The following is a 22,384-nucleotide window of genomic DNA, read 5'->3' as shown; positions in this document are numbered from 1 at the left end:
GGGGTTGGGCTGGCTACCGTCTCTGCTTGTGGTGAAGCCGCCTTCTTCCCCTGAAATCACTCCCTATAAAGCCGCCTGGGGCCCCATTCCCTGCTTTTCCACACCCTGAAATGGAATCTTTACGCTCTACCTTACTAGGCTGTGGTCAGGACAGCTGGAGGGAAGCTGCCTGGGGTTTCTGGGTTGTGAGTGACACGAGGACAGTGACAAGTGGGGTGTGGGACGGAGCCTGGAAGACCTTTCGCACAAATCCCTGCTGGGGCTGCTGGAGACAGCATGTGGTCCGTATAAGAGTATGGGTCAGAACCGATTGCAGCCAGAGACGTGGAGGGGAAGCGGCAGCCCATCATCATCTATGGGAAAGAGGCCTCCACTTGACTCCCGGGGCTTGGGCACCATGAGGCAGGCTTGTCCTAAGTGGGGCTGTTCCCAACAGCTCTGGTCGAACCCCACAACACAGGCCCCTGCTGTGTTGCCCTGGTGTGCGGTGGCTGGGGGGGGGGGTAGTGCCAGAATAGTCAGGGATGCCCAAATAAATAGAGACTTCGGACTTGTTATTTCATGAGCCTGGACTCCAAATGGAGGGCGTGTTAATTCAGGAAAAGGATAGAGGTAGGTATTACTTCTGGAGCGTCCACTTGAGGGTCCGGCACAGTGGGAGGGAAAGAGCGGCGAGGGAAACTCGATGTTAGGGCTGGCTTTACTGCCAAGTACCGGTGTGACATTAGGACCACCTGCCGCTCCGGCCTCCTGTAAAGTGACACCAGGCAAGCCGATTTCTGAGGTCTCTTTCAATTCTAAGATCCCGAGTCAAAACTGCAGCGGAAGTAAGGGATGAAGGAAATCGGAACCAGAATGTGTGGCTCTAGGGCCCTGACTCTGCTCTGCGGCTTCAGAAATCAAGACAGGTCATAAAGATGTATAATGAGTGAGAGATGATAGGTGTGTACCCGGGAGTGTGTGAACTGTCTAGTTCTGCCCAGTAGGAAAATTCCACCATCAGGCGAGGGCATAATTTGTAGAAGAGATTCACAATGGAGAACTTTTTCCGATAGGCTACTCGTTATGTGCGTGTACGTGCGTGCATGCACACACTCTTTCTCTCAAGCTTTTATCAGTCAAACTTTATTTATTTCTTTGTTTATTTAATTTATTTTTTAAATTTACATCCAAGTTAGCATATAGTGCAACAATGATTTCAGGAGTAGATTCCTTAGTGCCCCTACCCATTCAGCCCATCCCCCCTCCCACAACCCCTCCAGCAACCCTCTGTTTGTTCTCCATATTTGAGTCTCTTCTGTTTTGTCCCCCTCCCTGTTTTTACATTATTTTTGCTTCCCTTCCCTCATGTTCATCTGTTTTGTATCTTAAAATCCTCATATGAGTGAAGTCATATGATATTTGTCTTTCTCTGACTGATGAATTTCGCTTAGCATAAAATACCCTCCAGTTCCATCCACGTAGTTGCAAATGGCAAAGATTTCATTCTTTTTGATTGCCGAGTAATATTCCATTGTGTATGTATACCATATACCACATCTTCTTTATCCATTCATCCATCGATGGACATCTGGGCTCTTTCCATACTTTGGCTATTGTTGATAGTGCTGCTATAAACATGGGGGTGCATGTGTCCCTTCGAAACAGCACACCTGTATCCCATGGATAAATACCTAGTAGTGCAATTGCTGGGTCGTAGGTAAGTTCTAGTTTTAGTTTTTTGAGGAGCCTCCATACTGTTTTCCAGAGTGGCTGCACCAGTTTGCATTCCCACCAACAATGCAAAAGAGATCCTCTTTCTCCGCATCCTCGCCAACATCTGTTGTTGCCTGAGTAGTTAATGTAAGCCATTCTAACAGGTACGAGGTGGTATCTCAGTGTGGTTTTGATTTGTATTTCCCTGATGGTGCGTGATGTTGAGCATTTTTTCATGTGTCGGTTGGCCATCTGGATGTCTTCTTTGGAGAAGTGCCTATTCATGTCTTTTGCCCATTTCTTCACTGGATTATTTGCTTTTTGGGTGTTGAGTTTGATAAGTTCTTTATAGATTTTGGATACTAACCCTTTATCTGATATGTTATTTGCAAATATCTTCTCCCATTCCGTTGGTTGCCTTTTAGTTTTACTGATTGTTTCCTTCTCTGTGCAGAAGTTTTTTATTTTGATAAGGTCACAATAGTTCATTTTTGCTTTTGTTTCCCTAAACATTATTTAATAAATAATGTCAAACATTATTTGACAGTGCTAACATGGTGATGAATCTTTCATTAGTTTATCAAGTCAGGAAACAAAATGTGGAGAGTCACCACTCTGTTACTGACATTTGAGTTCTATGAAGTGACATCAGTGGGCTTGGAGGATTTGTGGCTGAGCCTTAGTCCTCAACAGAGTCTAAGAAATTAGCTATTTGAGAATACTATTTCCCAACCGCTCTGACTGCAGTGTTCTATTTAGTTAGCCCTTGTATTACTTTCTCCCACTATTCCTGATCAGACTTCTGGTCCCTGAACTCGTCCAATGTTCTCTAATCTACAAAATGGTTTTGTCCATTCTCTTCCCCTGGCTGGAAAACGTGGCCCACCATGGAAACCCTCCCTTGTTCCTTTATTCTTCTCCAGATCTTGCCCAGCAAGTCCTAACCTTAGCACCTCTGGTGTTACCTTTGGAGGGTCGAGGCGTGGAGAACATCTTACAATGAAGCCCACTGGTATCCCACAGCCTCGGGAACCCCCCACAGCTGAGTCTTGGGACCTCCTGGAAATCTTCACATACATGCCTGAACAGCCTCCATTTCTTAGAGATGTGATCTCCAAAGTCTGTCACCCCGAAGTCCCCTACGTTCCCTTCTCCATCTTACAGCACATTGCCTTGTCTCCTATGCTGTAAAGAAAATAGTCATCAGACAGGAAATCTCTCCCATTCCTTCACTCCCTACCCTTTTATCTGTGTTTGCACCTGTCTTTCTTTCCCTCTGATGCACCAAGGTGAAGTGCCCACCAGGTTTCTGGATTTGCAAGCCCCTCTGGCTGGGAAATTTTTACTCCACGGCTTTGCTCTCTGCTGCCTCTTCCTTCTGGCTCCTTCCTCTCTGCATTTAGACATGTTCAAACCTGTGTGTCATTTTGAAAAAACCTGTTGGTGTCCCTGTTTTGTTTTACCCCTCCCCTGGCCAGACTTCCTGGAAGAGTTGCTTACCTTGTTACTTGCTTGCCTCGCACTTAGTCTTAACCCACTTCAATCTGGCTTAATGCCCACCCCTTCCCCGAACACATTGATCCTGTTCTAGTTGCCAAACATGGTGAACATTTTTCAGGCCCTATCTTGCTCGGCCCCTTACTGTTGACTTTGTTCTTGAAATTCTTCTTCCTTTATTCTCAAGACCTCTTGCTGCTTATTCTCCCATTTCGCCATCCTCCTCCAAGGCAATCCCTTCTCCAACAATACAGGAGCCATTGTAGTTCTTCCCTTGTGCTCCTTATACTAGATATCTGCCATTTTCTCTTTCTAGAACAACCTTCACGCCCTTCTCTTTCCAGCTAACTCCTACTCATCTTTCAAGATACAACACCACTACACTATGCCTCCAGAAAGGGCCCCCAGCCTCCAATACTAGATGAAATTTCCCTTTTCTGTGTACCCATAGTATCCTGTGCAAACCTCTACCCAGCACTAGATTGCTGTGACTTTAATTTCCAGTTTATTTGTCTTGCTTTGTCTGTAAACCTCTTGACACGTACGCACAGTGTTCAACAAAATGGGTTGAATGGAGTTGAATCACAACACAAAGAATTTCTACACTGCTGAGGACCCTTCATCGTGGGCTGCTAAACACGTTCTCCTTTATGTTTGGCATGGCAAATGATCTATCCCCTCTGTGACTACCTTTTCTCTTCCGCTTGGACACTCTGGAAGATGCAGAATCTTGATAGTTTGCAGATGTTCAAGGTAGGTGCCCCGGGTCCCTTCTCCCATGATGAATGTAGTGGGATAGAAATACGGAGAGCAGTATTGTGGCCACTGGTGGCAAGAAGAAGATCGAGCCTGTATAGACACGATCATCATATCTAAGGTCAGACAAGACACATGGATTTTGAAAAGACTATTTCATGTGTATCATGTATTTTCAGTGAGATTGTACACTCCTGAAGATCAGGGGCCTCGTCCTATGTTTCTTGTGACTCCTAGACATCTGGAGAGTATTAGTTTTTCAAAGACAGTCCCCTGTGTGGGGACAAGTACCTTTAAAACAGGTCTCAGTCTTCAGACTAGAAGGCCTCTGCTCCATTGTACCCAGGGGCACACTACACTTCCCAATCATGGCACCCACACTTCCATTCAGTACTGACACCTGTCTTCCCCACCACTGTCAGCCATGGCTGTGTCTGTGCTGTTCATTGCTGTGCCTCAGCATGTAACAGAGTACCTCGAACACAGAGGTGCTAAATAAATGTTTATTAATGAACTAACTTTACATAGGATATAATTTATAATGTGTATGTGACATACAACATGTATGCGTGTGAATATTTGTGTCCAATGTCCGTATATGGTGGTTGGGTTTGTGGGTGGGAGGTATGAGATCTTAGGGGACTGGGCTAGTTGGTGACTTAGTTTAGAAAAGCAGCTAGAAATCTCTTTGCCTTGAACTTGTTTTCTTGACCAGTTTATGGGTGTCTTAAACTACTCGAGAATACATAGAAACAGCCATTGTACAAAACTGGGTGGGGATATAGAGATTCATGGTGGACCTTGTGTTTAGATATACCAAATATTGCTTCCAGTCAGTTCCTGGCGAGGCTCAGTAGCCCCTCCAAGGGGACACTCGTCAAGGCACCATGAGCAATGGAACAGAGCCCCACCATATCAGAAAACACTTATAGACTCTTCCCATTTCTTCTTTACTTGGATCTTTCTAACTCTCCTGGATTTTGCTAAAAGTTCCTTTGTGTTCCCCACAAACACCAATTTCCCTAAACTTTAAGTATCTGTGAAGGTATATATCTTTGGTATTCGACTTTCTGAGGGTAGTTCTGGTTCTGGGGAACTCACAGTGTGGAGTCTGAAGGAAAGCAAACATGCACCTTGTGAATCTAGTAGCAAAGGAGAGGTGAGTCCCGGGGTGGAGAGAGCCATCCTTTGTGGACAATGTAAGTGGGAAACCATCTGAAGCATGATCACAAACGTTGAACTGCTTAATCTTCACCAACCCGGATAGCAGCCTTTCTACCCTATTTTATCGTCTCACCGCTGCACACAAAGCCCTATGGGATGGCCTGGTCCCGCCATCTTTTCCAAATTCATCCCCTGTCACCCTCCTTTCCCTTTCCCAGGCTCCAACCACAGGGTTCTCCTTGCCAGTCCTTGAGCCTTGCCAAGCATGCTCCCGCTTTAGGGGCCTTGGGGTTGTTTTCCCCAGTCGTTGATAAGGTTCACTCAGATGTCACCTCCTTAGCGAAGCCTTCCCTGGCCACCTGATCTAAAATAGCAGCCCCTTTACTCTCTAGTCCCTTATCCTATTTTATTGGTCTACATGCGCTTTATCATACCTGATATTAGATTATACATACACATACCTGTGTGTACATATATACGTGTATATATGTGTGTATGTGTATACGTGTGTATGTGTACACATATATACATATGTCCTGTATATACGAGGACAAGTCTATCTTGTCCGCTATTTTCTTGTTCACTTAGGTGGGCACTCACCGCTCAGCAGGTGCTGGATAAATATTGAACGAATGCTTCCAGTTTAGAGGCGAACATTGAGCCACGAGCAGGTGCTATCACACCCAAGTTCATCTCCCCTGGAGCTCGTGGGTGGGCAGGGTTGTTCGAGTGTACTCCTGTGGTCACCCAGCACTGGGCCCACATTGTCACTTCCCCGTGCCGGTGCCTGGAGCCTGCACTGGGGATGACCGCCTGTGCCGATCCCTTGTCACGCAGGTGGACTTGAGGCGCCAGCAGATCTCGCAGATTGTGGAGGAGGTACAGAGGGTCGTCCACCATCTGACCACAGAGATCAGCCTCCAAGACCTCCGATTTCAGGCCGTCCCTTACTCTGACACATACAATGGGAACATTAAGGTAAGCAGGGCTCACTTGTACTGCAAGCGCCTCCCAGAGAGCCAGGGAACGTGGGTGGGCCCGTCTGGGCATTCGACGGACGTCACACTGCTGAGAATACCGATAAGCCTTCATGTACCACAGGTGCTCTTAGCATTTATCATTTACACGCTCGCTCCATTGGTGCTGTCTCATGTGAACCCCCGCGTTCCTCCTCTACGGATGATAAAAATGGAGCCTTCGAGAAGTCAAGTGACTTGATCATGTCCTATTAGGCACTAAAGTTGGAACTGAGCGTGGGGCTTTTGATTCCAAAGCACATTTTGCTATAACAACTGAAGTTTAGTTAAACTTCACATTCATTTATGAAGCACCTAGTTAATAGATTGAGGGCTGGGGCGAGGGAACTCAGGGCACTGGTGGGAAAACAGTTGAAAGTGAGGGTCTGTGGGTTGCAGGTGGGGGAAGGAAGAAGAGGAAGAGGTGGCCCTTAGAAACGGCAGCAGCAGCCCCGCTGTGCCCACTGCGGACAGGGCTCTAAGTGGCCAGGGCCCTGCGTGACAGCCAGCCTTCCTGTGACACTGCTGTTTGTGCCAAGCCATTGTCACAGAAATAGCCTCACTCATGCCTCCTTGTGGAAAAGACATGGCTCACTGCCTTTCAGTGATGAGAGAAGTGAGGCTCTGATTCTCATTCTCCTTTGTCTCAATTTTTCTTATGGCACGTAAGAACCCCTTTCACTCGCATTTAAGATATACGTATTCATGCCCTGTCTCTCACACAAGACTACAAGCTCCTTGTTTGTAAAGTTCATGTTAATTGATCGCTCCATTCCTCGCACCAGCATAGTGTGTGGCCCATGGCGGACACCCAGCTTCAGTGAATAAGTGGATAAGCAGAAGAAATAGCACCCGAACAGAAGACCCTTACTGGTCCAGGACGTTTCAAGCTTGTGGGCCACAAGGACCACCCACAAGATTCTGGAACCTGTGGATTTGGGGTCAGAGTGCCGAGCTTGGGAAATTCACCCCGGGATAAACATTGCAAAACTAGATTGGATCCTGACATGTCACAACATCGTTTGCCCATGTCTATCACTCTTCCAACCTGTATTAGACAAATACAGACCAGTGACGTGGAGTAGAAACACAATGCCACTTTTCCTAGAATTCTATCTGAGGGAATTTCCTTCTGTGGTCTCACTTAGAATCCATAGCTTAAAATACATCTTGCATTTATGTACATGATGTCCTGCACATTAAATTTTGAAAACAGTTACAGTGGGGCATGTAAAAACTGCTTTTATTTTATCTTGGACCACATTCGGCGAGTAATTAAGCACCATTGATGTGACTAGTAACATGATAGTTGTACTCTTGAATTCACATGCAAACGAACTAAAATAATGTATTGATTGTGAGTGCCATAGTTTAGATTTGTTCCCCCCCTTTTTTTTTTTTTAAGTTTATTTATTTTTGAGAGAGAGAGAGAAACAGAGCGTAGATGGGGGAGAGGCAGAGAGAGAGGGAGACACAGAATCGGAAGCAGGCTCCAGGCTCTGAGCTGTCAGCACAGAGCCCGATGCGGGGCTCAAACTCACAAACTGTGAGATCATGACCCGAGCCAGAGTCTGGCGCTTAAATGACTAAGCCACCCAGGTGCCCCGCTTTGTTCCCTTTTTTAATCCTACTGCCTTTTTCTGTGGCCTCCAGAAGTCATGTGGATCCATCATCTAAAGGATCACACTGTTGATCTCTGAGAATGAGGCGGAGTTTGCTGCTCACCCCTGAACTGCCCAGTGACAGGGCCCTGAGCAAAGGTTAACCAAATACCGCTGTCAGAACTTTCCATGAAAGGGAGGTGGCTCTTCCAGTGTGCAGCTGACTGGTGGGGGAAGGTACAGCACGGAGTAGAGTGCCACGTGATGTGGCCCACAGTGTCAAGCTCCCTTTGGGCGTAGTGTGCTGCTGGCCAGTGTGTTCTCTCCTTTGGACTTCGCACCTGACCACTTTCACGCTGACCTCTGCCTAACCGGTACCTGTAGAAGTGGAGTAGGTAGATTCTGATTGTTAGTCTTATTCCATGAAGCTTAGAATCATCTCAGTGGCTCACGTGGTCTCAGCAACTGCCTTTTGTTTCATCTGTGATGTTGTAAGGACCGATCATTAAAACGGGCTGTGGGTCATCAGTACGGGCAAAAAGAAAGGGGGACATTTTTGCTGAATGCTTTCACCCCCTCCCGTGCCCTCCTCTGCCAGACCCTTCCAGACCCGTTCCAGGCCACTCCCCCCTGACTGAGAGCCAGCCTATCAGAGGGCTCGGGTTCACCTTCTGGCTCTACCACTGAATGGCTGTGTGTCCCTCAGGAGATCTCAGAGCCCCTGTGAGCCTTAGATTCCTCCTCTGGGAAGTGTTAACAAAGCCCGCCACCTCATTGTGTAACTGGGAATATCACATAGTCTGATGCGTGAGAATTGCGGTGTTTAGTACGCGCAGAACACAGCGTGTACTATTTGTATTCCCTGCTTTCTCTTCTCCCCCGGACCTTAGGTGCCCTCTGGGGTTGCAAGTCAGGCTCACTCTTTTCCTTGAAGTTTCCTGACACCCAGGACTAGCGGGTCCACTTGCCCGCCCGAGGCATCGCGGTGGTTAGTGGCACAACAAGGACAGACGCCTCCTGGGACGAACAGGTGTAGCTTTCTGTCCGTCTCGGCACGTTGCTGAGGGTGGAGTAGTTCACCGAGCTGCCCGGTTCGACAGGCCGGCCCCCTGAGGATTTCTGTGACCTCCTGAGTCTGTGAACTCACACTTCTCTCTCCCTTCTCGACCCCAGGTTTTGGCCCCCAGCCAGTTCCTCGTCACGGTCCCGGTGAAGGGCCTGGTGGGGTACAGGGAGGCCAGGGAGCAGCGCTGGCGATACTACACCCTGCGGGGCACCAGGCTCCCCTGTCCCTTGCAGGACCCAGAGGGCCTGCGGCAGTGGCTGGAGGCGGAGCAGTTCATGAAGAGCCAGTGGCAGTGGCATGAGGCAGACGTGAACATCGAGGGAGATATTGTGCCCGCCAAGGTGCTCCAGGTATTCCGGAAGCTGGTAGAAAACGCAATTGGAACCTGTCATCTCTCAGGTGAGCGGATCGAGAAAAGTACAAGAGCAGTTTCTGGCATTTCCCATTTGCCTCTAGAAATCCTCTGCGTTGGTGGGTGTTAACCTGAAGCCCATGCCCCTAAAGTGAGACCATAATCGTGTGCTCCCAACATCTGTTCGATCCTCACAGTAGAAATTAGCTCTTTTTTCCGCTGTGACGCACCAAAGAATGGAATCCATACAGCATCTGCTTAGATTTAAGTGGTTTCCTGCCCTGGCATAGCTACGATGGGCTTTGAGTTATGCACCCTTTCCTGGATGTTAATTTAAAAACGTGGGTACTATTTTTATGTTTATTTTTGAGAGAGAGGAGAGTGACAGAGCGTGAGCAGGGGAGGGGCAGAGAGAGGGAGACACAGAATCCAAAGGAGGCTCCAGGCTCTGAGCTGTCAGCACAGAGCCCGACACGGGGCTCGAACTCACAGACCGTGAGATCGTGACCTGAGCTGAAGTCAGACGCTTACCTGACTGAGCCACCCAGATGCTCCATAAACGTGGATACACTTTTTAAAAACCAAATTCCTCACAAACCACAGATCTTTGTTATTAGCACATTTCTACAACACCCTCCGACTGACATGTTTTGTACCTCGGTGTTTTGAGATGCCACATTTGGAAACCACTGACTTGTGCCAAAACACAAAATTGAGAAGCCATAAAGGACTGATTAAATCTGACAATCCCCAAATCTTAAACCGTGTGGTATATGTGAACACACACGCACACACTGGGAAAAAATGGCTAACTCCCTTAATTATAAAAGAATATTTATAAACGAAGAAGAAAAAAATATGAGTAGACCAGTAGAAATAGTGACCAAAAAAAAAAATGACCCCGAGAAAAAGAATATAAACAAGTAGTAGTATAAAAGAGGGAAAACATGTTCCATCTAACATATATTTCGAGCAGTGTGCATTAAAATACCTCATAGGTTGACGGAGATGAAAAAGTGTGATTGTGCTCAGTGTAGGGGTGAGTGTGGTGCAACTGGCCTTTGCACGCATTGCTCCTGGAAGTGTAAGTTGGTGCCTCCCTTTTAAAGCGCGATTATAGTCTGTTTTCATTTTTATAATGTGCTTAACTTGACAACCCAACAATTCCAGGTTCTAGAAATACATTCCTATACATAAAAGAGAAGGACGCCTGGGTGGCTCAGTCGGTTAAGCGTCCGACTTTGGCTCAGGTCATGATCTCACAGTCTGTGAGTTCGAGCCCCGTGTCAGGCTCTGTGCTGACAGCTCAGAGCCTGGAGCCTGCTTCAGATTCTGTGTACCCTCCCCCTCTGCCCCCTCCCCCGCTCACACTGTGTCTCTGTCTCTCTCTCAAAAATAAACATTAAAACAATTTTTTTTGAAAGAGAAATATGTACAAGGGTATTCACTGCCATGGGTTTTGTAATAGTAAGTAACTAGAAATAATGTCAATTACAAGGGGAAATTGACAAAATAAATTGTGCTACCTCTGCCTCTTGGGCCACTGCGCAGCCTTTAAGAAGAGTGGGGTACATTCGTGTGTGTGCGCACAGAGCTGTGAAAAATCCTTGTGCTGGATAATGAAGGGAGAAACCACAGTGCCGAACAATGTGCACTCCCACGTGTGGAGAAAGAGATGGATCTGAATGTGCGTTTGCTTGTCTACACAGAACCATTCTGGAAGGTTCCCTAATGGAATTGGCACACGTTTAATGGATTTTCACCACGTGTAGGATGCTTTCATGGAAAATGCGATGTGCCTAGCAAACCTGTAGAGTAAGAGTGAATTTCCTACCTGTTTGACAGATGAGAACACTGAGGTTGAGAGAGATGGGGTCACACGGCAAGGAAGCAGAGCCAGGCAGGAGTAGGGTGTGGGCGAGGCAGGCTGGCCCAGCATGCGCTAACCTCTTACTTACCTCTGCAGCACTGGTAACAGTGCAAGGGCAAGTGAGAGATTCAAACCGGGGCAGGCTGATGAGATGCTTTCAGTAAATGATGCCAAGGTGCCAGACGTCGCCGTGTTCCTGTCTGGGCAGCTCTGATGATATGCAGACAATAAGCTCTTTATCACACCCCAGACAAGGAGAGGGACGTTATCCTTTTGAACAGCCCGACACAATTAGTGAGGGAGTTCCATTTTCCTCTCTGAGCGAAGAAGAGAACAATAATAGATCCCGATTCAAGACCGCTCATCCTTATCTGTAATGAGGGCAGACAGACAAACAAAACCACTGCGTATCTTTTGAAAGAAGGGAGAATGGATTAGCAGTGAGTCCTCCTATAGGAGCTGGAAGAGGCTACCAGATGCCTTTTTTTTTTCTCTCCCTCTCTCTGCCTGGTTGGAAGAGGCAGTGGGGGCCTGTTTCCACTCCTTCGACCATTTAAGCCAATGGCTATGAACACTTTGAAGTATTTTATAATTACAAGGGCTCAGGATGACAAATACATCTGAGGCTAGACTGGCTTAATGATGGGGGTACAAAGCCATGCTGTCTGAGAGACTGGGAGTCAGGTGAGAGGTGGGTTCAGCCGAACCCCACCAGAGGCAGGTCAAGGAGTAAGGGGACTGGAGGCTGTCCTCAGCAAGGTCAGGACATCTGGATGAAACGGAGGGGGCATGGAAGAATGGTTGGATTTCATTTTTACCAGCAAATACTATGTCTTTTCTTTGTCTTCTGTGTCTCTTTTCTTCAGTTGAGCCTTCTGAAAAGAATTTATTAACTTTTTATTTTATTTTTGAGAGAGAGAGAGAGAGACAGAGTGCAAGCAGGGGAGAGGCAGAGAGAGAGAGAGGGAGACACAGAATCCGAAGCAGGTTCCAGGCTCCGATCTGTCACCACAGAGCCTGATGCAGGGCTCGAACTCACAGACTGTGAGATCATGACCTGAGCTAAAGTCGGACGTTTAACCGACTGTGCCACCCAGGTGCCTCAAGAATCTATTAATTTAAAAGAAAAGGTACCACAAAAACCTTGGGGGTGGGGGAGGAAGGACAAAGAAACACTCACTAACAATGAGATTTTCTAGCAACATTTCTATCGATATTTACTCAGCTAATTGTCTAGTGTTGACATAAACACCCCACCCTTGGAAGGCTCCTGACGCTTGAAAGTTGCCCCACCAGTTGCAGTCAGGTGGTCAGAGCTGCCCCCCCCCCAAATTCCTTCTTGGAGTGAGCCAGGCTTTCTCTTCTCATCGCCTCGTTGTCATTTCCCACCAGGTAAGGTCAGCATGCTGACGCAGCTCTCCGCAGTTTGGGTTGCCGTGGAAACCTCCACATGTCAGGTGGAGCTAGAGCTGGTCCCCACGGTGGAGATCCCTACCGTCTGGCCAGAGAAAGCTCGCTGGCCTCCCTGTCTGAAGCGCTGGCCTTCCCGACAACGAGTGGAGTGTATCAAGGTATCGGGGAGCCGGGGGCTCACAGCTTAGCCGCCCACAGCATCACTGACTGTGAACCAGCTCTGGAAGGAAACAGGAGGTGTCACGGGATCAGTGATGCTCCAGGTGTGGGTCGCAGAATCTGAGAGCCTGCTAGGAATGCAGATTCCCGGGCCCGCCCCGGACCTACCGACTGAGGCCTGCTGGGCGGGGCCCTGCAACCTGTGGTGTAAGAAGCTCCGCAGGTGATTCTGGTTCGGGCTTAACGTGGAGCACCAGGTGAAAGTGGGCACAGCCTCTGCCATTCACTGCGCTCCGGGAGGGGGGCTTGTCCCGAGGCTCCTTCCGCGTCCCCCACGTAGGAGGTAGAGCCTGCCTGCTGGCAGGCCCCCCCCCCACCCCCCAGAGTAGCGGATGGCTTCAGAGAGGGCTTTTCTGCTGCGGCGAGCACCGTCCTTCTCATTTTCCGGATGGTTTTCTCTCTCCCCAGTCGTTTGGGTTTGCCTTGTTGGCCTGTTCAAATTATCACTGGCAGCAGAGTTTCCTGCAGGCTGAGCAGGTGCTGCTAGACCAGCTGGATGAGGACGGGGGCTGCCGCAGGAAGTGCTTCCAGGCCCTGAGGCAGATGAAGGAGGACGTCTGGTGTCCGGGAAGGAGGCCTGTCGTCACGTCCCACCATCTGCAGGTGAGTGGGCACGCACGAATTTGGGCGGGTCCTCTCTGTATGCCCTGCAGGGCCCGGCCGGAGCCACTCACGACAGGTGTGTGTGTATGTGTGTGTGTGTGCACACGACGAATTCAGAAGACCCTAGTGTCCATAGTTGCCATCCCAAAGTTACTGCTCACTACCGAGATGTGTAAACCCGGGCTGTATGTGTGCCCGCCGCAGCCCTGCCCAGGCTGAATGGCTTCCGCCTCCTCCCTGCCCTCCCCTTCTTGCCCTCTTTCCTTTTCTTGCTTTTTGCCCTTTCCAGATTTTCTTCTCTCTCCATCTCTCCCCTCGACTTATTTCACGCAACAAACCAGCGCGATGCGCCAGAAACTTGGCTGGGGTTCAGCATTGATTTACTCAAAGCCTCCGCCTTTGAGAAACCCACGGTCTGATGAAGTCTTGCAAATTGCTTGAACCTCAGATGGATTCGAGGTTTCCCTGGTGTGAGGACTCCCTCAGTCCCCACAGGTGCGGCCACCGGTGCTCCGATGCCCGCCGCGCAGAGGGGGATCCGGGAAATGGTGAGGTTGCCACGTGAGCATTGCCACAGACCCGAACTGCCAGGTTCCAAATCAGCCGGCAGGGGTTTCCCTAAACCCTACGGCACCTGCCTCCCCTCGCCCCCAAACCCAACATTCATGAATGCCCTTCCTCGCTCACCCAGCAAATGTTTATTGAGGTTACTCTGGGCCACACCTGCCCCAGCACCTGCTGTGTGCTCCACAAGCACAAGATGAGCAAACACAGAAATGGTTCCTGCTCCCATGGAGCTTATGGTTTAGCGGGGCAGACAGACATTTGTCAGATGGTCCTCCAGGTGCATGTGGCCTCACACAGCACGGGGAGCACTAGAGAGGACGGGAGCATCATTCCGTGAGGGCTCAGAGCAGCAGAGCCTGACCTGGGCTGCGAGATCGGGGCTGGTGGGGGGGGGGGTCCCCCTGGGGAGGTGACTTTCACACTCTCAGCTCCTCTTTTGCAAATTTCCAACCATACACCGTGAACTGGACGTTCATGGAACAGGCTGTGTGGCACACTGAGGTTGGGAGAAGGCAGACTTAGAGACAGCACAGCCCGAGCCTAGCTAGCGTCTGTCCGGGAGCTTTGTCCGTTCTCCCTGCCCTTCGACAAGGTGAGCACAGGTCCTGTGTGTGTGTGTGTCTTCCTTGCACGCTCCTGCTGTGCCCCTTGGCATTCAGTGGACCTCCATCTTCTGCCCCTGTGTTGGGGTCAGAGCTTCTGACCCCAGCTCCAATGTAAGGTATTTAAGGGCAACTACTAATGAGCCCTTAGGATCTCTCCCAATGTGGTGTACCTAGTAGTTGCTCAGTAAATACTTGTTGGGCGAATGAATGAATGCCTTCACATTCTATTGAGCTTCCCACCCCCCCCCGCCACGAAATCAGTAGTCTTTGCTTTGCTTTCGTATCTTCCCTAATAACCTGTCCCTCTTGACCTGCCCAAGAATCTGTTAATATCTCATTTGCACATAGCTGTGCCTCTCTCTGGAATCTCAACATTCTTAACACTGAGCACATTCCCCTAAAAACACTCACCTGTTCTCCTGGATCGAGGACATGTGCTTCCTGAAGGTAGTCTAGTTCATTCTGCTGGTTTAGCTTCTTTCCTCCTGGCCTTTCTACAGGCCACACTAGCAAGAGCCAGAGCTGAGCCGCAAACTCCATTCTATCTCCTATTGAAGCTCCTAATCTTAACCACTGACTTCATTGCCTCACAATTAAGATGGATGGAAACACATTAAGTGACATGAATAATTTAGACGAGATTGAATAGGGCCACCACGGGCCTCCCGGCCCTTGACTGCGGTCAAAACTGCATTACATGCGAAGATTTACTTTTATTCTAGTGGCTTCTCAGTCACTAGAGGATTTTAGGGCAACTCCTTAAAGGTGCTCTGTTTCAGTTCTCCCGAGCTCACCTTCAAGGCACAGGATTGTGCCCTCTCAAGAACGGGCATTGTAAAGGGGGGTTATTTGTTGAGAAGGGCAGGAAGGGCAAAAACAGTCCTAACTGCCTGTTCTTCTAGTCTCCCACTGTGGCCCAAGGGCAGGATGCCCTCACATTTAGACATTGGGATGGGCGTGGCTGGTGACAGTGTGCTGTTAGACACCATCCAGATGATGGCTTGAGTGGGCGGGATCGTTGCCAAGCCTTCAGCCTGGGGAAAACAGAAGAGACTGGTTGCAAAACAGCATCAGGAAGGTCGTGCCACTTATTGTCACCCCACCTTCAGCCTAACTGTCTGATGAGTTTCTCACCTCCTCCCCAAAGTGGCTCTTTCCCGAGCAAGTCCATGTGAACAAGAGCTTATCCTTCTTTGGCTTATTTGTTCCTAAAACCCACTCAAAGGCACAGGGGCTTGATTATAAGAGGCTTAACTGTTTTGGTTTGTTTAGGGAGATAAATGCTTAACTACAAGAGGCATGAAAACACTTTTTGTATCTAGGTTATCTTTTTTTTTTTATGTTTCTTTATTTTTGAGAGAGAGACAGAGTTGCAAGCTGGGGAGGGGCAGAGAGAGAGTGAGAGAAGGAGACACAGAATCCGAAGCAGGCTCCAGGCTCTAAACTGTCAGCACAGAGCCCGATGTGGGGCTCAAACTCATGAACCGCAAGATGATGCCCTGAGCCAAAGTCGGATGCTTAATCGACTGAGCCGCCCAGGTGCCCCAAACTATTCTGTATCTAGGTTATCTTGACTAGCATGATATCCTCTCCGACTCGTTTACTTTGCACGATGTGCTCTAAATCAAAGCACACTCAGTGTCTTGCCGTGAACCCAAAACTGCTCTTTTCTTTCTTAGTCAAGGCTGTATTTTAAAAACGCTCAACATCTAAATCATAACATTGCTTATTTCACTTAGTCAATAAGCGTTTATTGACTGCCTCCCATGGGCCAGCTCCTCTGCTGGGTGCTAGCGATGTAACAGCAATTAAAATAGGTATCGCGGGGCGCCTGGGTGGCGCAGTCGGTTAAGCGTCCGACTTCAGCCAGGTCACGATCTCGCGGTCCGGGAGTTCGAGCCCCGCGTCGGGCTCTGGGCTGATGGCTCAGAGCCTGGAGCCGTTTCCGATTCTGTGTCTCCTTCTCTCTCTGCCCCTCCCCAGTTCATGCTCTGTCTCTCTCTGTCCCAAAATAAATAAACGTTGAAAAAAAAAAATTAAAAAAAAAATAGGTATCGCTCTCTTCTTTGATGGAGTTTACAATCTAGCAGGGAATCACATTAATGAATACAGAGACGGCTACTCCTGTGACCACTGGTGCTTATGGGAAGTGCGGGACGAAGAGAGTGTTTAATGGTATCGTAGGGAAATTTGATCTGACAGGTGAGTTTCCCGGACATACTGGGGAAGGAAGTGTGCTCCACACAGAAGTCAGATATGAAAGAAGTCACCCTGTGGTAGAAGAGGGGGGCCAGTGGGGCTGGAAGGAGAGAACAAGGGAGGACGAGGGTAAGATGAGGCTGGAAAGGAAGGTAGGGAGCAAACCTCGCAAACCAAACCATGTTAAGGATTGTTTTTCATTGACCAATGGGAAGTCTTTAAAGTGTTTCTTTTTTGTTGTTTATTTATTGCGAGGGGTAGAGAGAGAGAGTGCATGTGCATGCAAGCAGGGGAGAGGCAGAGAGAATCCCAAGCAGGCCTCACACTGTCCATGCAGAGCCTGACGTGGGGCTCGAACTCCTGAACCATGAGGTCATGACCTGAGCCTGAATCGAGAGTTACACACTTAACCAACGGAGCCACCCAGGCGGCCCTAAAGTATTTCAGACACGAAGAAACATAGATTTATACTCAAAAAGATCACGTTGGCCGCAGCGTGGTGACAGACTGGGGACAAGAATAGGGGCAGAGGCCCAGGTGAGATGGGAGAGGAAGAAAACAGTGGAGATGAACATACACGGTAGATGAGAGAAACACTTTGGAGGCACTGGCAGAACTTGATGAGGGTGGTGAGGGAGGGGTGACTCCCGGGTTGAGTCTTGCCTGACTGGCTGGATAAGGAAGTCTGGAAACACACCAGGTTTGTGGGGAGAAGGGTCGTGAGTCCGGCTGGGACATGTTGGTGGCGATAACTTTCAGATTCCCAAGAGATACCAGGAGAGGAGGTCAGAGAAGTCTGGCCTGGGAAGAGAAATTGTGAGTGACCTCTATTTGTTCGGTGGGGATTCTAGCTGCTGAGGAAGGAAGGAAAAGAGACCAAGAGAAAAAGAGGGTATGGAACAGAGCCTCCAAAACTCCGTCACTGGGAAGTAGAGAAAGCAGATAGTGTGCCAAGGGGTAGCTGTGGTGCCTGGAGAAACCCAGAGAGCCCAGAAGCTTGGCAACCCAGTGAGAGAGAACCCCATTGAGAAGCCCCAATGAGAGAACCCCATTCTGCTGGGCAAGGCCTGTTGGACTTGGACTTAGCAACATGGAGACCACGGGCCCTGAGGACCGATGGCGGAAAAATCCATATTGCAGTGGATCGAGATGGCAGTCAGCAGAGAGGAAATGACGACAGATAATTGAGAGGATTCTTTTGAGAAGCCTTCACTTGCCAAGATGTGAGGGGTTAGGAGGCAGACGTGGCCCTGGGGCAAGGAGTGGGGGAGGAGAGTTTAGAATAATTTCAAGAGCCAGCAGCGGAAGGACAAGGGCAGGAAAGAGGGAAGTCAGTCGCAGACAGCTCCCAGAAGGAGAGATCCCAAGCCCTGTTTGGGGGTTCTCCTGGCCAGGGGGGTGGTCAAGCAGAGAGCGAGAGAGGAAGATGCGCAGGTAGGCGGACTGTTTTGCTGCCATGAGGGTTTCCATCTTCCTTGTAAAGTAGTAGGCAAAGGCATCCGCCAGGAGTGGGGAAATTGCAGATCTAAGGAGAGTGGTGGTAACTGGGGATACCAGTGGCGAGAGAAACAATGATCAAAGAGGCGCAGGAGACCTGCAGGGCGAGGCCGAGAACCCACCCGAGGGTGGGGATCGTGAAATCATGGCGGAACCAACTTGTCCTGGGTGACTCCCTTCTCCCTCCTTCCACGGCCTCGTGAGCCCGGTACCATTTCTGAAGACTTTCTCCTCCATTGCCCGGAACGATGTCTGACACCACCTCTTCCTTCCGTAGACGGTGCTCTTTTGGACTTGTGAGAAATACCCCCACCCGAAGGAGTGGCAGGTGTTCAGCAAAGCGTTCCTGCGCCTGGTGAGGAAGCTGCACAAGTGTGTGAGCCAGCACTTTCTGAAGCACTATTTCGTGCGCAAGAGCAACCTGCTCCAGCATGCCAGCTCGGGCGAACTGGACACCGTGGCCCAGAAACTGGCTCTCTTCCTGAAGAACCCCCAGATCGGCCTGCCCTGACGCTGCCCCTGCCTGGGAGGCTCTTGGACGCTTTATCCTGGCTCGACCTCGTTCCCTGGAGGATCCTGCTCAGGAGAGAAGCAACGTGTGGCACAGGAGATGACATTGGCCCACTAGCACTTAAGGGGGGAACACTGTACCCCAAGATGTCCAATCTCAGCTTCCCTAGAGCCAAGCAAGCATTTCAGCCCTCACGAGCTACCTCTCTCGGGGACAAGCTGTCATCAGGCTTCCCCAAGCCATCGATTCTGAGCTGCTGACAGCACTGGATGTGTTCTCCTCGCTTGGGCTCTGAGTGTCTGCCGGGGAGGATGGAGACAGGAACCCCTGGGGGGCCAGGCATCGGCCTGCGGCCCAGGACTGGTGCTCCAGCCCACTGACCATGGGCTCATTACCTTTCCACTCGCAAATGCAGCTGTGAATGTACCTTTCTGAGCCTGGGGGACTATGCTGGTGCCCTTACTAGAGGAGGGCACTGGGTCAACACAAAGTGTTAGTCATTGGTTGGTAGCCAGTGTTTGCCTGCTGGATCGGCACCAACACCGCTGACGGGGTGATTGTGTCTGACCGGTGGGCACACCTGCCCTGGCCTTCCTGCCCTCAGTTCTCCTGAACCGTACTTTGGGTCGTGTGGTTCTAGCTGCTTCCCTGGTGTTCTCTAAGAGGGGAGAGGGTGGTTTTGATGGCCAGTGTTGGCCAGAGGTGAAAGTTCAGCCCTGCTTGCCAGCCTGCTCCGGCCATTCCCCTTTTCTTGTGCCCGATGTTTTATATTCTTGGAATGGGCCCAGGATGATGACCTCCAAGAAATGGCTTGGTGTCACCCACCTCTCAATACCTGCCTTTGCTCACCTCATTTGCTCACTCATTCATGGGTAGATACATGCTCATTAGGCACTGGGAGTCGAGCGAGGAGCCAAATGGACAAAGGAGGTACCCATTGGGGGACGGCACCTAATGTCAAAGACAGGAAGTGCACAACAGATAAATAAACACGATTATTACAAATGGTAGCAAGTGCCCTGAAGGAAACAAACAGGATATTGAAATAGAGCCACAGAGAGCTCCTCGAAGGATGAAAATGCAAACAGCTGAAGGGGAAGGGAAGCGGGGGGGCAGGGCAGGCTTGGAGGGGCTGGAATGGGTCAGATCACTGAACCTTGTAAAGCTGGCAAGGAATCTGTATTTTATTCTAAAATCAAAGGCATGACAGTTGGCCTTTCCCAGAGCAGTAGGGTATGGTGATATGATTTGCATTTTGTTTGTTTATTTATTTATGACTTGCATTTTAAATGACCAGTCCAGTGACTGTATAAAGGGGGCGTAGGGTCCCACCCAAGAGTTGAGGCATTGAAGGCCAGTAAGCCCACCCATTTTGAATTTCACTGAGATCCACGGGCCACACATCCCATGTGGCACAAAGAATGCTTGGGGAGGTCAATGCTTTCTTCTGGTACTTATTTAAGATTTTCAACTCAAGGGAATCCTTTATTACTCAGAACATTTCCCCCACCGAAATTTCTAAAACCATGAACAACTGAGTTTTTTTTTTAAAAAGTCACATTGGAAAGTGAAATATTTTTACAAAAATACTCTAACCAAATGGTGGGTTCCCTGGGCTATCACATAGGAAATCATGATTTTAAACTGTTGGGGAAAAAAAAATCCTTTCAAAGATATGATGAGTTGATAATTTTTGAAAATGTGAAATAATGAGCAAGCCAATGTTTTGTTAAGTCATCAGAACTTGCATTCAAAGACCCATACTCTTGGGCCTTGGGACACATCATTTCTCAGAAGGTGGCAGATAATAACTTTTTTTTTTTTTAATGATGAAAACAAGTGAAGCAAGTTTTAAGCGAGCTGTATAATGCCAAGAAGTGGAAGTTGGCTGGACCACTGATTGGAAATGTGCACGTGGAGAGGAGTGGGACTGACATACTCCACAGTCTGATCCAGTAGGCTCTTCCCACCTCCCCATATCTGTCTGCGGTCTTCGTAGGAAGCAGGGCGATCTGCGGACTCCCGACTGTTCCTCTGCTGGGCAGCAGAGGACAGCAGAGGACCGCATTTGGGAAGAGCCTCTTTCCCGCACATACCCCTCAGAGCCCAGTAGGTGGCACCCTCCTCAGCCCAGGACTTCAATCTGGCTTCTGGGAGAAGGGTGGCCAGCCATCACAGTCTTTCTGCTTAAGGCTCAGGCTTTCAAAGGGAGCCTGGGAGAGAGTCGTCCCTCCTTTCTGTTTGTAGGCACAGAGCGCCTAGCTCTGAGAAGTCTGATATTACTGATATTCTGATATGCTGATATATACATACTGATAAGTCTGATATTATTCTGGTCAAGTTTTTGTTTGTTTGTTTGTTTGTTTTTATTCTTCAAAAGATTTTTCCTTTCATGTCCACTCTGGCCACAGGACTGTTTTATACTGCAGTGGTTGGTATTCAGCCATTTAAGTGACCTGCTTGCCCTTGCATCTCGCTGGCGCACAACTGCCCTTAATAAGTTGTTCACCCCTCTCTGTATCTCCATTTTTTTATGGGCGTGGTTATGGGCTGGATTGTGTTCCCCCCCACACGCATAAAATTCACGTACGGAAGCTCTCACCCCCAGTGCCTCAGAATGTGTCTGTATTTGGAGGTGGGGCCTTTAAAGAGGTGGTCAAGGGGGGCCTGGGTGGCTCAGTCGGTTGAACGACCGATTTCGGCTCAGGTCACTATCTCACGGTTCACAAGTTCTACCCCCGCATCAGACTTGGTGCTGACAGTGTGAAGACTGTTGTCTCTCTCTCTCTCTCTCTCTCTCTCTCTCCGCCCCTCCCCTGCTCACACTCTGTCTCTGTCTCTCTCAAAAATAAATAAACATTAAAATTTTTAAAAGAAGCGATCAAGTTAAAATGAGGCCATTTGGGTGGGCCCTGGGCCATTAGGACCAATGTTCCTGTAAGAAGAGGAAGAGGCACTTGGGCAGGGGCACGAGGGAGGAAAGGCCACCCGCGAGCCAAGGAGCGGAGCCTCTGGAGAAGACAATGTCGCCAGCACCTTGATCTTGGGTTTCCATTCTCCAGAACCGTGAGAAAATCATTTCCAGTTGTTTCAGCTATGCAGCCTGTGGTATTTTGGTACGGCCACCCTGGGAAGGCAGTACAAGCACGATGACAGAGTATGTGCCTCGCTGCCTTGATGAGGGGAATAAACAGAATAAAGGACGTCAAAAGCTCGTTTAGTAATCTGGTGCGCCGTAGCTGTCGAATAAGCGGTTGGAGTCTTGGACAGCTACTCCCCAGGGCCGTGCCTCCACCGCTGCCTTTCTTGATAGCTCCCCCCGCCCCATAGAGACATTCTTCATCAAGAAATGACAAACCATCACGGGGACAACGTGCGTGGCATCCCACCATGAGTTCCATAAACCCGTCTTTTCCTTCGTCCCTCTTGCTGAGCAGAGGAAGTGTCTGAGGATTTCTCCACGTGTGGTGGAGCGATGCGAACCTGACTTCTCAGGGACAGCTTTCCATTTATTGTGCGTAGCGTGCTCTTCTTCCTCTTACACCTGTCATTGCCCCTCTGAGCCTCTCTTCACTGCCCAACTTCCTCTTCACACCTTCCTTCTTTCCTTCCTTCCTTCCTCCCTCTCTTCCTTCCTTCCTCCCTCCCTCCCTCCCTCCCTCTCTTCCTCCCTCCCTCCCTCCCTCTCTCCCTTCCTTCCTTCCTCCCTCCCTCCCTCTCTTCCTTCCTTCCTTCCTCCCTCCCTCCCTCTCT

At 49.4% G+C, this 22,384-nt stretch overlaps 1 protein-coding gene across 1 annotated transcript; it reads left to right on the top strand.

The window, feature by feature from the left end:
* The first annotated feature begins 2,694 nt into the window (after positions 1-2,694).
* On the top strand, positions 2,695-21,290 carry MAB21L3 (mab-21 like 3). Its single transcript, XM_047082295.1, has 6 exons — positions 2,695-2,882; positions 5,832-6,090; positions 8,903-9,194; positions 12,410-12,588; positions 13,058-13,252; positions 18,398-21,290. Exons 1-6 carry the CDS (start codon positions 2,695-2,697, stop codon positions 18,629-18,631), a joined length of 1,347 nt encoding a protein of 448 aa, XP_046938251.1. The 3' UTR covers positions 18,632-21,290.
* The last annotated feature ends 1,094 nt before the right edge of the window (positions 21,291-22,384 follow it).

The sequence above is a fragment of the Lynx rufus genome, unplaced genomic scaffold (assembly GCF_022079265.1).
Source record: "Lynx rufus isolate CCGP_SWC_20201006 ecotype Redwood Valley unplaced genomic scaffold, mLynRuf1.p SCAF_2, whole genome shotgun sequence".
Taxonomy (NCBI): Eukaryota; Metazoa; Chordata; class Mammalia; order Carnivora; family Felidae; genus Lynx; species Lynx rufus.
This window is presented reverse-complemented; position numbering and strand designations above follow the sequence as displayed.

Excerpts from the sequence above, each read along its gene's own strand:
- MAB21L3 (XM_047082295.1), top strand. The coding sequence starts at position 2,695 with ATGAAGCCCACTGGTATCCCACAGCCTCGGGAACCCCCCACAGCTGAG. Across the intron at positions 12,589-13,057 it reads AACGAGTGGAGTGTATCAAG|TCGTTTGGGTTTGCCTTGTT; the intron begins GTATCGGGGAGC and ends CTCTCTCCCCAG. Across the intron at positions 13,253-18,397 it reads TCACGTCCCACCATCTGCAG|ACGGTGCTCTTTTGGACTTG; the intron begins GTGAGTGGGCAC and ends TTCCTTCCGTAG.